At 39.0% G+C, this 15,480-nt stretch overlaps 1 protein-coding gene across 1 annotated transcript in view; it reads left to right on the forward strand.

Annotated features, from left to right (window-relative positions):
• Positions 1-525: 525 nt before the first annotated feature.
• Positions 526-15,480, forward strand: part of IGF2BP3 (insulin like growth factor 2 mRNA binding protein 3) — a 179,633-nt gene continuing 164,678 nt past the window's right edge. Inside the window, exons 1-3 of the mRNA XM_075922211.2 lie at positions 526-861; positions 1,470-1,647; positions 3,259-3,319. Coding sequence (XP_075778326.1) covers positions 1,473-1,647; positions 3,259-3,319 — 236 coding nt within the window. The 5' untranslated portion in view covers positions 526-861; positions 1,470-1,472. The remainder of the gene's footprint in view (positions 862-1,469; positions 1,648-3,258; positions 3,320-15,480) is intronic.

Genomic DNA, 15,480 nt, shown 5'->3' on the forward strand with positions numbered 1-15,480 from the left:
ATTCTCACTCTGGACTCTCCCACTTCTTAATCATTTTCCAACTGTCCTGCGTCCCACCCCTTTGTCCTCTTCTCCGTACAGCTCCATTCCACATACATTGCAACTCATACTAATCAACCCACCAGAAACATTACCAGATGGGGGGCTCCTTCTAGGCTGGAAAGACCCTCATTTCCCCCTTCCCGCTCCCCTCCCTCATTCAGTCCCTTGTCTTTCCCCAGCGCTCAGCCAATTGCAAACAAGAAACCAGAAAGCCACCAAACATGAAATCGCAGGCAAAGGTGCTGCGCATGGAGAGATCGCTCAGGGAAGTGCTAATAAGAATATTACCCCCGCAGTTTTCCTAAGTACCCCTCCCCTCCTCGCTGGTGAGTCACCCTCGCCAAGGGCTCGAGCCAGCTTGCAGGGAGAGCAGAGTTTGCACGAACGACCCCTAAGAATAATACTGGTGGCTTCGCATCACGGGGGAAGGGTGGGGGGCGTGGGCATTATAATGGCATGTTTCCCTCCTTCCTGGAATCCCCTCGGCGATTGCCCCCGCCCCGAGAGAGCGTGCGTCTTCTCCTCCCGCAGCTGTTTGTGCTCGCTCGCTGCTCGCCGAAGAGACAGAGTTGGCCGCAGCAAAGCGAGGCCGGGCGTTATTTGCGAGTGGGCGTGTGCTCGGGGGAAGGGCCGAGCCGCCGGCCGCAGCCTGGAACAGGGGCTGAGAGGGAACACGCGCTCGGGGCCAGCGCCCATCAAACTCCCGATCTCCCTCTTTCTAGTCCCCAGCCCTCTTCAACTTGTCCCTGTGTGCTGTGCGCAGCCCGCCTCTGCCTCCTCCCCCGGCCTGTCCCTCACCCAATCTCTCCGCCTCCTCCGGTGAGTGTGTGTGTGTGAGAGCCGCCGAGCTACGGCCGCTATCTAATTGAGGAGCTGGGATTCCTCACGTGAGAAGTTGATTTGTAGTTTGAACACGTGGCTCATTCAAAAAGCCGGAATATTCAAGTAATTTTCTTCCTCCCCCCCTCTTGGTTTTTTTTTTTAATTGAGAGGCGGCGCCTCCATGCACGTAGTGTGACATTTTCGTAGCCCGCCTGCTGTCGCCGTTGCCAAACGGGCTTGGGGGCAAGACAAAAAAAGTAGTTTATCTCCCCCTCCTCCTCCTTTCTCAGCCCGCCATCCTAGTCCCCACGCTGGGTGTTTCCCCCTGGCCTCCCCTCCGCGCCCGGCTCACGCAGCATTCACTCCGGATTCCGATTTGGAGACAGTTTTTTTTTTTTTACCCCGGGAGAGAGCAAGCAAGGGAGGGTGGGAGGGACTCAGGCTGCAGATCTGATTTTTTTTCCACCTCGCTCTCTCTCGCTCGCTCTCCTCCATCGCATTTTATTTTCTCCCCCCCCTCCCCTCCTCACCTTATTTTTGCAAGCCCGGGCTGTAATTTGTTGCGCGTGTGTGGATTGTGGGTGTTTTTTTTTTAAACGAGCAAGACCATGAACAAGCTGTACATCGGCAACCTCGGCGAGAGCGTGAGCCCGCTGGACCTGGAAAGTCTCTTTAAGGAGTCCAAGATCCCCTTCACGGGCCAGTTTCTGGTGAAGACGGGATACGCGTTCGTCGACTGCCCCGATGATAACTGGGCTATGAAGGCCATCGAGGCACTTTCAGGTGAGTCTCTTCAGGAACCCCCCCCCCCCCGTCTCATTGCCCCCCGGCAGCTCCTCTTCCCTCACCCACAGAACCCCCCTTATCTCGCCGCTTCCACGCCGGGGAGACCCCGCAATCTGTCCCTGCCTTGCCAGGGGGGTGGGGGCGAGGTGGGTGCGCTGGGGGCTGCAAGGCAGGAGCTGGGGGGGGGGCTGCGGTCCCCGGGCACGGCGGCAGGTAGCGGGCACGCCGGGGTGTGACATCCCGCTGCTTTCTGGCCTCCGCAGCTCGGGGCTTGCATTGCAGCCGGGGGGCCATAGGAGGGGGCCGGGGTGCGCTAGGCTGGCTCTGGCGGCGCGGGAGGTGGCCAAGGCGGCGTTTCCCCCCCCATCGCTTCCAAGAGGCCGGGGCAGAGGCACCAGCCTGGGCCCAGACACCTACCACGCCGGGGCTCCCATAGTCCTTCCCCCGCCCCGACGGACAATCCTGGCTTCCCTGCGAGCGCCCGGGGACGCGGGGGACTTAGCAGCAAGGGGAGGCCGTGCCGTGCAATGGTTTCGGGGGGCCACGCCAAGGTTAGGGTGCGGAGGGGAAACAGCCCTTCTTCCGGCATAGTGCGCAGGGGCGGCGGGCGAGCCCTGCTCTGTGCACACAGCGCGCACCCATAGGCGCTCCCTGCCCAGCGTGTCGCCCCGGCAGCCGGGCTGCGGGCTTGGCAGAAGCCGCCTTCTGGGTGCACTTGGAAGGAGTTGGCTGGCGAAGCTCCCGGCCCCACGCGGGGTGTTGCACGGAGCCGACGCATGCTCCAGCCTTCCCTGCAGCACTGGAGAGTAACCCAAACTCGGGAGAGTAAAGGCCCCCACCCCGGGGTGAGGAGCTGGCAGGGCTCGGCGCTGGAGGGCTGCATTCCTTCGGGATTATTTATTTCGCTTTCCCTTTGCCTGCCTCTCCCGCACCCCCCGTCACTTGCAGCAGCCAGGCCGCCTCTCTGTCTCTACATCCTGTTTTTGTGAAAAAGGCAATGTAGCCTGCTTAACTCGGTTTGCAGAGGCTTGAGGAGGGGAAGCTCCTGGGGCTTTGAGGCCCCCTCTAAAATCCTGTCTTTTCATCCATCCCTTCTCCAGAAAATGCCATGAAGTTTAAATCGAGGCCTGTCGCCCTGTGGGACGCGTTGGAGGTAGCCGAGGGAGGGAGGGGTGCCCAGAATAGGCAAGTAGGGGAGACACAAGCGTTTTCACACAACCCTGAAGCATTCCCAGTGTCTTCTCTCTTTGAGCTCCAGGGCTTTGATCAGCTCATCCCAGCGAAATTTGTATCTGTATTACAGATCACTTCGAGAAAATGGGTCAAATACACGTAGAGGTACCTTTTAAAACAGCGTCTTTCACTTACCCTTTCGGCCAATTATTGTGCTAAAGGACGTATTAAAAGTGAAGTCTCTTGGCTTGTGGTTGCAATTTGCCACTATACTGTTGTTACACCAGTTATTAATAAATAAGCGAATGTGTTGCACTTTTAATTTCCTGTGCTGTTTTAAAACACCACATATTCAATTTGAGAAGAGGGGGGCAATGAGAGAGTCCTTCAAACACATTTAAAAACACTTTCCCCTAATTTTGTTTTTATTTTCAGGTAAAGTGGAACTGCATGGTAAACTCATAGAAGTTGAACATTCAGTCCCTAAAAGACAAAGGTAAATATTTTTTTTCTTGCCCTTGTCTGCTACAGCAAAATCAAAACAAAATGCTTAAGTTATGTTTGTTTCCTTGTGGATAAATGAACTACTTTATTAAATTAGAAAACCACTATTGATATCAGAAATAAATCCAGAATAATCTCTTTATATTTTTAACATATTAGTCTGCAGCCTATAGAAGCCAACCTCTTCATGGAGGAAGCAGGTTGTGATTGAAAGACTAATAATTATTACCAATGATAAATTCCTGAGAAGTGTTAAATTTTGTACATTTGCAGGAAGTGAAATGGGATGTTTTGAGCTGTGTAACAGGCAAGCACGTGAGCTTTGAACAAAGCATCTTGCAAATATACTTGTATAGATATAGTTTTTTGATCCTGCCATGCTGGAGGCTGCAGCATTTTATAGTTAAGTAGTGTAAGTTTCGTCTAGATTTAAGGAGGAATTTTCTTTACTGTTTTGATCTGGCATGTACAGACATATGAGGGAATGCTGATTTCTTTTTAGTAAAGGCATGATTTATGCACCCTTTTTTAATGTATGTGTAATTTTTGAAAAGTGAGTACTTCAGGGCTCAGTAGCATGTAGGTTGTGGGCCTGATATAAAGAACCAACACTCAGATTCTTGCAGCAAAGCAGATTAATAATTATTTACGGACTGTAGTGTTGTGTTCTCCTCCTCTCCGCCCCCCCCCCCAAGAAATATTTAGATTATAGTGTGCTCTAAGTTTTCTAGAGAGTATTAACAAAATAGATTAAACTTTGCATTTACTTGTCCCTACTCTTCATTATACAAACAGCCATACTTCCTAGATAAAATAACTTTATTTAAAAAGTGCTCCTAACACATCCGTTATACTTTTACGAAAGTATAAATTTCTAAAACAGTTTTATAAAAATGTGTGTATAAATACTAGTGGCTTTATTGTTGAGATTCTGATTGTGGGATTCATCTTTATTTAGCAGTGAAGGGAAGCTTCACTTAAGAATGTATGGTTGTTGGGTTTTTAGTTGGTTTAATGCTAGTAGGAAAATCTTTAAATGTGTGTTTATGTTGTCTGGTTAGTTTTGTTTCATCATTTTTTAATGTAGTGTTATATGCAATGTTATGCAATTTGAATGTGTCAACAGCAAGTTACAGTAGCATATTTTTAGCTTTTTGAATTTTTAGCTTTTTGAATGTATAATTTTAGTTAAGTACTTTCTTGTATACTTAAAAGGTTATTGGGGTTAACAGAAGAAAATGCAATGGCAAATGCAGGAATTCATCAGTCTCAAAAGTACATTCTAGTTTTTGTAATATATGCCAACATTGCAATTAAGTTGTAAACAGAAATTTATTAATCTGAAATACATAGAGTACACTGATACATACACTATATTAAAAAATGATTTTATGATCACAGATGTAGCTTAAAAAACTTTCTGTACCATTTTTTTATGTGTTTAAATGCATATTTCCCTGATATTAATAGAATTCAGCTGCAAATATAAAAAAACATTGTTCTTTGTGTTGGGGTTAGGCATGTTTTCATATTTGTGAACTAGCACTCCCTCTTCTAAAACTCATTTTTTTTTTTTTGGGTATGTAATTCTGTAAATTGTCAGAAACAACGTATAATACTGAGACTGAACTTAAGGTTCCAAAATATGTTGCAGAGGTACAGGTACACTCCTATTTTTATATTTATGAATATTTAGTTACCAAAAATTTCCCACTGCAATTAATGTTCGTTAAACATCATACAAACATGCTGTGTCTGGTCAGAGTATCTCTGAATTTTTTTCATAGAAAATTTGATTGCATTTCTCATAATTGTAAATAGATTTCTGCAGGTGAGAATTTTTATTTTCAAGTAAGTCAGTAACATTCATACAAAAGTAGTTTTCTTTCCTTTCAAAGCTGTGTAGTACTTCCTTTGCACCAGCTCAACAAGTTTGTTCCCCGCCCCCCCCACCATCCTTCAGTGGATCTTTCTAAGTATTGTCTACTTGTTGTGTTTCCAGAGTTACTAGATGACTTTAAAAAGTTAAGTCTTAAATGTTGAGCTACATCAGTAATTTAGGGGAAAGGAAAGTTATTTACATGTGTTCAAAAGTATGGATGTAAAAGAGAGATTTTTTAAAAAGCCTATATATCTATATGTGGTAAATATGGCAGATATAGTTACAATGAGGCAGTGTAGTCACAATTCTGTGGAGAATCCTGTGTAGGGGTGTTCAAAAGACCTATCCAGTTTGTTAGTAGGTTGAAAGTGTAGGGTTAGTTTTCTGTGGAGCCCAACTTCTACCATTGTGGGGCATTTGGTTAAATAGATGTTACAGTAAAGAAAATTATGTGAGCTATAGGTCATATCCTTTTAGCATACATAGCTATACAGTATGATAAAATTATTTCTGCATAAGAATAACAGCAAAAGTTGTTTGTAGTGCATTTACATTGTTCAGTGTATACTGATGTATTGACCTCTATCACTATGTAGTGGCCGAGTGGGAAGTTTGTACTTAATTTTTTAAAATATGCATTTTTGCATTTGTCTACATTTTCCTCCCCACCTTCTGGGGTTGGAGAGACTGTGAAAAAAGGGTGAAGATAGGGAGCTGGTAATGCATAACCTAATCATGGAAAGGAAGGTCAAGAGATGGTGTCAGTTAGGGTTGTCATAATATTGTGTTGAGTCCAGAAGGCTAGTCATTGTGAAGTGTGATTTGTTATTCCAAGTGAAATTCTTAGACTTAGTAGTCACTGTGTTTCAACCTTTGTTGTACATTCCATTCTGAAGTGAGCACACCCACATTTGCAAAAGTTACTTTTATACCTGCTGTGAAAGGCAGGCTGGGAATATGGTACTGTAGAGTGCCTATTGGAGCGTTAAGACAGATCATGGTTACATTCCAACTGTAGGTAGTGTGTGCGGTGAGCTGGTAAAGGTTTACTTGCAAGAAGAGTGGAGATTTTTGTGTGTGAGGTGTCTACTGTTGAATAAGCCAAAAGTTGATCTCTGTTTTACTACTGAAATCTCAAGGGAATGTGAAAGGGCAATGTGGAATTTTTGCATTCAGACCTTATGAATCATGGAAGACTGTTGCAGTACTTCATAGAACTTTAGGTCACTTCATTCAAAACTTGGAGAAGGCATTGTAACAATTTTGAGTGCTAGTCCTGCTTCCCAAGAGAATGCAAAGCATTGTGAATTCTGATAATCACCTCACATTAATTTGGTGTTGAGCAGCAAAAATGCAGCAAGATTGATATACATGTACACTTACGTTGGAGCCCTGCAGTGACCCCCTTTCTGTGATTCAAAAGCAGCTGGTATCTAGTGGGGCAATGTACATGCTGCAATCTGATTATTCAGATAGCACTGATGTCACTGGTGTGATGTTCAGATTCATGGCAGGGGGAGGGTAGGAAGCTGACACTAGCCACTTGAGGACTGAACATTGAGTCAGTCCTTTAAAATTTCTGAGAACATTCTTAAATCCCTGTAAAATGTGTTGATCTTACTTTACTTAAAATTGTTTTGTTTTTTTTTGCTTGCTGTGACTTCCTTTTTAGAAGCTTAAAACGCTTAGTTTACACTTCCAACTCAGATGATATGATACTAGTGAGGCATTTTCATAGCTTGGAGGTTAGATACTGTTCCTAACAGTTTGTTTTGTTTTTAAAAACAAATTAATTATCTTTTCTTTTCTTTTTTAATTTTTTGGTATTGGGAGAGAACTGATGAGGTACAAAAGGTAGATCACATTGCATTTTAATCAGTCATTTTGACCACTTGTTACAGGAAATCTAAATACGTTTCTAATTATACTTCACCTAAAGTCCCAATATGAAGTTTGGTTTGAAAAGAAATATACTTTTTTAATATAATTGCTTAGTGAGATGCATATAAGCTTCTGTCAATTGTGGATTAAAATTTGTATAGTTTTAACATGGATGTGGTAGGTGTGTTGGGAGGGAGGGAATGAATGATTTATGTTTCAAATGCTAATGGGTGATTGAGCTGTATGTGGTTATTATTTGTGAAGTGATCACATTTTTAAGTTAGGGAACAGAATACTTATGGATTTTGAGAGAGCATGTGAATATAAGGCAGGGTATGATCACCATGCTAATGTCACATGGTGTTAGTACACTACATAAAATAGCAAAATACAGAACATTATTTTTATGGACATATTCATGATCTGTTAGGCACAGTGTCGTGTTAGGTGGAGCAGATGTAGCTGAATCTCACTCATTTTGAGCTATGATAGATAATCTGTTGGAAGAATTAAGACTCAAAATTCTGCTTAACAACTCTGGTTCTTTGTGTATCATCTACATTTGTTTTTGCAGATATGAACAGTAGTGTGTTTTTTTAAGGGAATCTAATTATTAATAGTAGAAAACACAAATTTGGTCAGTTGTAGCTCTTAAACTTGTAGTATGTAGCTATAGTGAATAGAGATTATATACCCAGGTTGTGGAGAATTATATTGCGAGGAGCTACAGAAATGCAGTTTCCTACAATAATAAGATGAAAGAACCCCTTTTGTAGCAGTCTCTTAAAGTGGGGTGAAGTATAAAAAGCACATGGCTCTTAAAGTTAAGCTTTAAAGGGTTTTTTCTCTCTAAGCGGCATATAGACTCATTACTCTGAAGGCATGCTAAATGTCAATCGTTTTAAGTGAAGCATAATTGAAGGACTGTAAAACATGGTCAGGGCGTGGTTAATCAGACTTTTTCTATTTCATAATTAAAACCCTTGAAAACTACTGCAGTGAGTTCTACATGGGGGTACATTTTAGATGTTCCAGAAGCTGAAATTATTGCAGAATATTAGTGCTTGCATAGAGAGCAAGTTATTTCAGCACTACAGTCTTTCCTCAATTCCAATTAAACTCCACCCAGAAACTAGGTGGTTTGTTGTGACCTATAAATCCTTAAATTATTCGGGACTAAACTACCCAAGAAATTACTTCTCTTTTTGTGATACCTCTCCTGGTTGCAATCAGTGATGCTAATGTACCTGCAGTTTAGAAGATGAAGGGTGCCTGGTGGCAGAATATTTTCTGTGGCAGATCCTCAACTGTGGAAGTTGCTCCCCTCCCTGGCTCAAAGATTACTTCATTTTCTTTTTGGCCTTTTGTAAGGCATTGTGTGGAGATAAAGAGATATCAGAGGTCGTGTCATGGTTTGCAATTTGGGCAAATATGACATGTTGGGTGTAGAAGATTATTGGGGTGTATACACTGCAGTAAACACTTCTGGGTGGCCCAGGTTGGCTGGCCGTGTCAGATAAATCAGGCTCATACGTATGTAAAATTGCAGTATAGACGCTTGGGCTCAGGCTGTAGCCTATGCTCTGGGACAGTCCCTCTTGTAGATCCCAGAGCAAGGGAGGACTGTCCCAGAGTCCAGCATGCAGCCTGAAATAAGATGTTTACATCACAGTCTTACAACCTTGCAAACCAGGCCTTATGAGCCCAAGTCAGCTGACATGGGCTAGCCATGAATATTCAGTTGCAGTGTAGATGTATCTTTGGTATGTTTTATATACTTAAAACTTTGTTATGTAAGAATACTTAGACTGAGAATTAGCCATTCTAAAAAAGGTAAATAAATGAAAATTGAAACTGGCTACAAAATATTTGATATTATGAAGCAGAAATAAGGACATTGCTTTTCATTTTTTTCTGATAATAAGACCTAGGAATATTTGAATGCATGACAAATATTTATAAAAAGTTTACATTTCTATAATACTTCCTCAAAAACCCTCAAGGTACTCTCAGTTTTATGGTTTCTTAATTTCTATATGCATAAAAATCTATTCATGTTTCTGAGTCAGTTAATTGTCTACCACTTTATGCAGATTTGACAGTTAACTGTTGTTGAAAACTGGTATACAAATGTGACTTTTGTTCCTGCCTCATTGCTGAAGGAATGAATTTTTTTTAGAAAACTGGCCTTGTCAAGTGGAATATTTAGGAATTATGTTTATACTTGAGCCTCACGGGTCTCTTTGTGTATCTTGCCAGTTGTCAAGCATATGTATTTGTCTTGCCTTCTGTTCTGTGGTTGTTTCTGTTTGTGAACCTTCCTCTTCCTATCTGAATAGGGCAGAAGATTTCAAAGAGCTGCAGCATATAATAGAATTTAATATAGTCTTGCATTGAAGCTTATGCTGGAGATGGAGGTGATAGTAAGTAGTTCCATACTTACCAGTGTCTCTGACTTCCAATTCACCTGTTCACTGAGGCAACTGCTGTTTCCTTCTCTAAATTCATCTACTGAAATGACCAGTTTGGCTTCTAAATACTGCTTGGAAAGTAAAACTTCTGTTTTACTTTTGGCAGGTTAAGACACTTGCCACAGCTTTTAAAATCCATTTAACCAGACTTTTTTTTCTTCAGTCCACTTAATTAGTTAGTCAAGATTTGAATCAGCTAACTAATAAACACAGGAAATCTTAATGTGTACTTACTTAAGGTGTTTGTGTTATGAATCTGTTACTGGAGGCTGCTAGAGATAACCTGCATTATGGGTTTTACACCTATTATGCTTTAGTGGCAAGTGAGTTATGTTCCTCTGTATAAGGGGATATTCATCATGTTTACAATAGAAAATTTATAGTATAAGCTAAAATAAGTTATATTTTTGTCACTTTGCTTAAGCTATTTCCCCTTCAAAATGGATGTGACAAAAATCTGAACTACTGAATGTAAGTTACCTTGTGTTCTGTGTAGTTTTTTTTTTAGGAATCTTCCATATTCCCCTTTGTTTGCATGCCTACTGGTTTTAAAGGTCACTTTTTCATTTTAGAGGGTATTAGTTGAGTAAAATCCCTCTAAAAATGGCCTTTTGTAAAGATATATATGGCTATATGAAATTGCTCAAAATAAGATGGTCTCTTCAAAATAAGTATTTGGTTCTAATACTTGTAATTGGACTTTGGGTGGAGAAGTAGATGTGTTAATGTATGCTCTTGTCAAATTATTATATATGTTACACAAAATATAATTCCTTTTTTATTAGAAACGGAAGTATTTCCACATTCAGACACATGAAAGAATTTAAATAAATGAGAACTTCAATTTCTCATTTAATATTTGTTTTGGTGTGAGATGTTTGTGATTACAGTATTTCAAAGCAATCAGACAATATGCAAAACAATGTTTCAGATAAAATGCCTTTTAATCGAGGTGACATCATAATAAACCACTTGCTATTATTTAAGTAGAAAATGGTTTAGTGTCTAAAGAATTTATCAAAATTTCCTTTCTTCAGTATTAGTACAATTGTAGTTGAATATTCACTTTTGAAAGATTAATTTTCATGCTCAGTTGAACTTGTGGAATGCTATTTTAATATCAGTAAGCCTACCTTGCGTCCAATACATATTTTCCCTCTGGAAATAGCTAATTTTTTATTGTTTATGAAAGTAACACCTATTTACCAATTATGTATGTGTAGGTAAAACTCAGAAGTGGTATTTGCTAATGGTGAATTCAGAGAATTCGTATACTGCATTACCGAGTTCGTCTACTGCATTGTCAAGTACAAACTGAAAGTCTGGTTATGGCAAACCTGCACTTATGGTGTTCCATGAGCAACAAGATTTCATTGTCATTTTATATCTACAAAACTTGGTTTTAGTTTTGTTCAGTTTAAATGTTCAGAAAGGCATTTATCTGAAATGTTCGCATAAATACTTTAAAGCTGAGTTTATTTCTTTGTAACAGTTCTGTATTTATGGTATCCAAAAGGAATTTTAATCTAGCGAGGCTAGAGGACCAGTTGAAGGAAAGTGTGAGATACACAAACACTATATAACAACTTTCTCATAATGAGATCTGATCTTGCAAACCTTTTTTTCCAGCTGTGTAGTCTTCATGTGACTTTGAAGGCTTTTAGAGGAGTATGAATTGTGTCCTATCTTGGGGACTATAACTGCACAAGAAACCCAGGAAAAGTAGCCAGAGTTTTAATTGTGTTTGGTCCCCACAGTTGCCTGCTTCTTTAGAAAAAATAAAAGTTTAAACTGTTGTGGACGTTTATTTTCAGGGTAGAGCTGTTTGCTTACAAATCTTTAGTGTTCATGCTTTGAATGTGTTTTGGATGTGAAAGCAACATGATGGTTTGCTCCTTGTGAACAAACATTTCTCTTTCTCTTCCTTTTAGAATTAAGAACTATTCCAAATTAACATTATTTACAAGAAAAGAATTTTTAGTCTGTTAACTGACTTTCCTTAGCTACTAAACTTAAAACATGCTGATATCAAATACTTTTGTAATTTATCCTTCATTTTTCAGGTGAGTATAGCTACTCACCTGAGTAAAGAATGTAAGTATAATTCTGGTGGAAACTGATGGTGGCTGTTGCAGCCCTGAAATAGCAGAAGGAAACTTAAAAAAAATCCCTTATCTTTTAGAATCATATTACTCACTTTGAAGTTGTCTTCCAAATGTCTAGTTGCTAATATCGCATGTACTGTCCACAGTCTGACTTCTTGCTGTATGTGTTGCTTTGCTGCTGTACAGTACAGAACACTTAAGCTTATGCCATCCTTCTCTTCCACTGAGTTGATTCAGATATCTTGACAATGATAGTACATACGCTGTGTGAGCTTGATTTAAAAAAACAATATTCCAGCATGTGGAGAAAGCTCTTCAGTGTGTGGTCTTTTTGTTAGTGTAAATTTTGTTAGATTTTCTTAAAGCTTAACAAGTGAAAACAATTCAATATTAAAAGTATTTTGCAGCAATGCTAGTCTCTTAAAAATAAGATATTGTGTTTAAACCAGTTCATGTGACCTGCTTCACAGAAGTGATTTCTTAATGAATGTTAAGATATTTTCTCCAATTGTATAATTCAGTGACAAAGAGAAAATTTGCCATCCTTAATCAAACAAGATTCTGTTGAAGTCACCAGAAGCTTTTCTTGATTAAGGATCGTAGAATTTGGCCCTAAAAGAAACCATTTTATTTAGAATTTGCATTTGATTATATTTCATCATATATGTGCAGAAGTTCTTAACCTAGAATACTTGTAAGGGAACTAGTAATCTTTCTGCCAGGTTGGTACTTAAGTAAATATGTACCGATTTAGATTTTTATGCCCTATGAATTGCATGGTACCATAAACTAAGTATGTAATTGAATTGTCTGAATATTGGATAAAAGTTAAAACGAGGGGATCCAGAAGTGTAAGTCTGTATAGCAGAAAACAAAAGTTACAAATACTGACTTCATTATATGTCAAATCAGACAGATGGGAAATACAGCAAGCATTTTGGTTGCCTTTTTAATAAATCATGGCATTATTTTCTTAATTTATGTTTTGTCTACCAAACTGATAATTCTCTCAACTCCTGATGAGTTGAATCCCGCTTCTCAAAGAGTCAATAGCAGAGTGATATAAAGAGATCTCAAATTGTGAAGTCTCACTTTTACAAAACAAACATTTACTAGTATACTAAGTATTATTAAAGCAACAGTAATCTACAATTTTCTGAAATACAGAAGTATTACACAGTACAAGTGTGTATTACTGGTTCATTTACTCATCAAATACCCAAATTTGGTGATCCTCAGAAGTCTTTTTAGCCATTGATGGAAATTTGTAAAGTTCTGCTTTACTTCTCAATAATCTCATTTTAGATTGGCTATTTTGTGCTTGTTGGCATAAGTCTACCTGCCTTTAAAAAAAAACAAAAACAAAACAAAACAAAACACAACCCCCAAACATTTTTGGTGGGTTTGACCAATATTCAGTTTGTCTAAATATCTATGTTGTGGTATTTGGCTACTGTGGTGCAGTGTTTATTTTGCTGTTGAAACATTCTGCAAACCTTGCATTAAGTACAGAAATGGAAAGTGCCCTCTAGTATAATTTGTGTGCACGCATGTGAGTCTGCAGTTAGAGTACCGCTAAAATTGAGCCATTGTCATCTGCATGGGACAGTATTACTAAGATACGCTTCAAACATAAAGCAGTTGAATAAGTAACAGCAAAGTGCTTGGCAAAATAATAATTATGGCAGCTGTTCTAGAACTAAGATTAGTATGTTGACCCTTTTAACTACATAGATATTGACTAGTAAAGGTAACTTTATGCATGTGGCTTAGTACAGAAATGTGTTTTTTATATACTCTATTTTTCTTTGACTTCCTCTCTGACCAGTATCTTTCTTGAACATTGTTTTTTGTTCCTGCTTCCCCATTACATCATTGTATATACACAGTTCATTTATTGCACATCTTAATACTGCTGCACACGTGGGATTAAATACAGTAATTTAGCATCAGGGATGCTACTTTTCAATGCATGATCAGTAGTAGAGGTCTGTTTTACTACCAGGACTACAGGCAAATTTCTGCTGTATACCAGTGCTATGTTTTGAGTAGAAGCTTTTCAAAATGGCTATTGAAATTAACATTAAGCTATTTTGACTTTCATTAGCTGTTGAGAGTTGCTTGAAATCATGTGCGGGGTCCTGTGTCAATGAGGATACTTGTTGACTAAAACTGACTTGGATCATTATAATTTTGGGTGAGACCTCAGGGAAGGTGGGCATGTAAGATGCTGTCCAAAATTTAATGATGCTTCAGCGCATAAAGTTCCTGCAATCCTGAAAATTTAGTGAGACACAAATGGCTTAGAATGGCGTCTAATTTTTTGAAGTCTGCTATGAGTGCCCTGTCATAGGCAATATTTAAACTTAAGGTAGATAAAGCTCTTCTGATGTATTTAGTTAAGGAGAATCTTGTCTAGTTCTAAAGGACTGATTAGAAGACCTGCCTATATCTTCCTTCTTTAACATCAGTTCTATACACTTTACTTACACTCTATAGATAACATGAATTCTGTTCTTTAAGCCACTTATTTTGAGATCACTTTCTCTGTATTGAGGTTGAAAACTATAGTTCTTATTACTGCTAATTTGATTGATTGATATTGCCTTGTCAGTACATGGTATGAGTAGGCATTCATTGTTTTGAAATACTGTAAATATAAATATTTAGTTATTTTTTATGATGCAAACTAATGTAAAAATTGGATAGTAACTCCTCGTAAATACCGATAGCCTCATGTCTGGATTTTGAATGTTATTAGATTCTAATATAGCATTCCTCATGATGATCTTGGGTAATCCTGTATTTTAGTGCTCTCTTGCCTTTTCATAGTTAATAGTTTGAAAAGGCACTTGATTTTATTTAGGTCCTAACTTTTTTGTATTAGGGTGAACAGCTGATTGTCAAGATTTTAAGTGTGTTGTATTTACATTATTGTGCAAATTTCTGTCTCATGAAAGATGAGTGGAATTGTATCTTGTGGTATGGAAAGTAAGCAGTTTATCATCTTTCTATGGAAATAACACATTTTGTTAATAATGGATCTACTGAAATTATAATGTGACAAGACTATATTGTGTTGTTGGAAATTATATCTTCTCTATGTGGTAGCTAAGATCAATTTCAGTGTTCCTTTGATGTTATCTTTGAGGGCAACACAGGTAGAAATGTATCATTCCTCTGAGTAGCGTAGTTGTCAGGATAGTAGAAACATACGGTAACTTTTGGTGTGGTTCTCTGATTGTACAGTAGAATGCATGTCCTAGGGTTATGCTGTACTGTAACATGAAAAATCCTTACTTTTTTACCAGTGCAGTATCTGTTCTTTTAAAAGTTATTTGTTATAATGTCTTCAAAACATTTGTTTTCAGGCAAGTAGAAAAAGAAATAGCTTGTTTGAAAGTTTATGGTTTGGAGCTTAAATTATCTTTGTCTAAGTAACTCTTTAAACTCCATGGTAACTTTTCCTAGTCTTGTGAAGCCAATGGATGAAAATCTTTACCTTGTAAAATAAAATTCACAGCTTTTGTGCGTTTAAAAAAAATACCACACTTATATAATTTGTATATATGTAATCTTACTGTAATATATAATGTTTTGGAGCGACATCTTAAATATTATGTAGAATGATGTACGACTAAAATATCAGAATTAAACTTTTGTGATAAGTTCAGCTTATTGCCAGTGGAATGGCATATGTTAGTGACACTTTCTGTAAGGCTTGATGTAGATTTTCAGTGAACATCTTTACAATGTCTGTGAGTTAGAATATTGTTTAAATCAATGGCATAAACACAGCTTATGAAAATGCAGC

Source organism: Pelodiscus sinensis, chromosome 2 (assembly GCF_052426305.1).
Source record: "Pelodiscus sinensis isolate ZL-2025 chromosome 2, ASM5242630v1, whole genome shotgun sequence".
Lineage (NCBI taxonomy): Eukaryota > Metazoa > Chordata > Testudines > Trionychidae > Pelodiscus > Pelodiscus sinensis.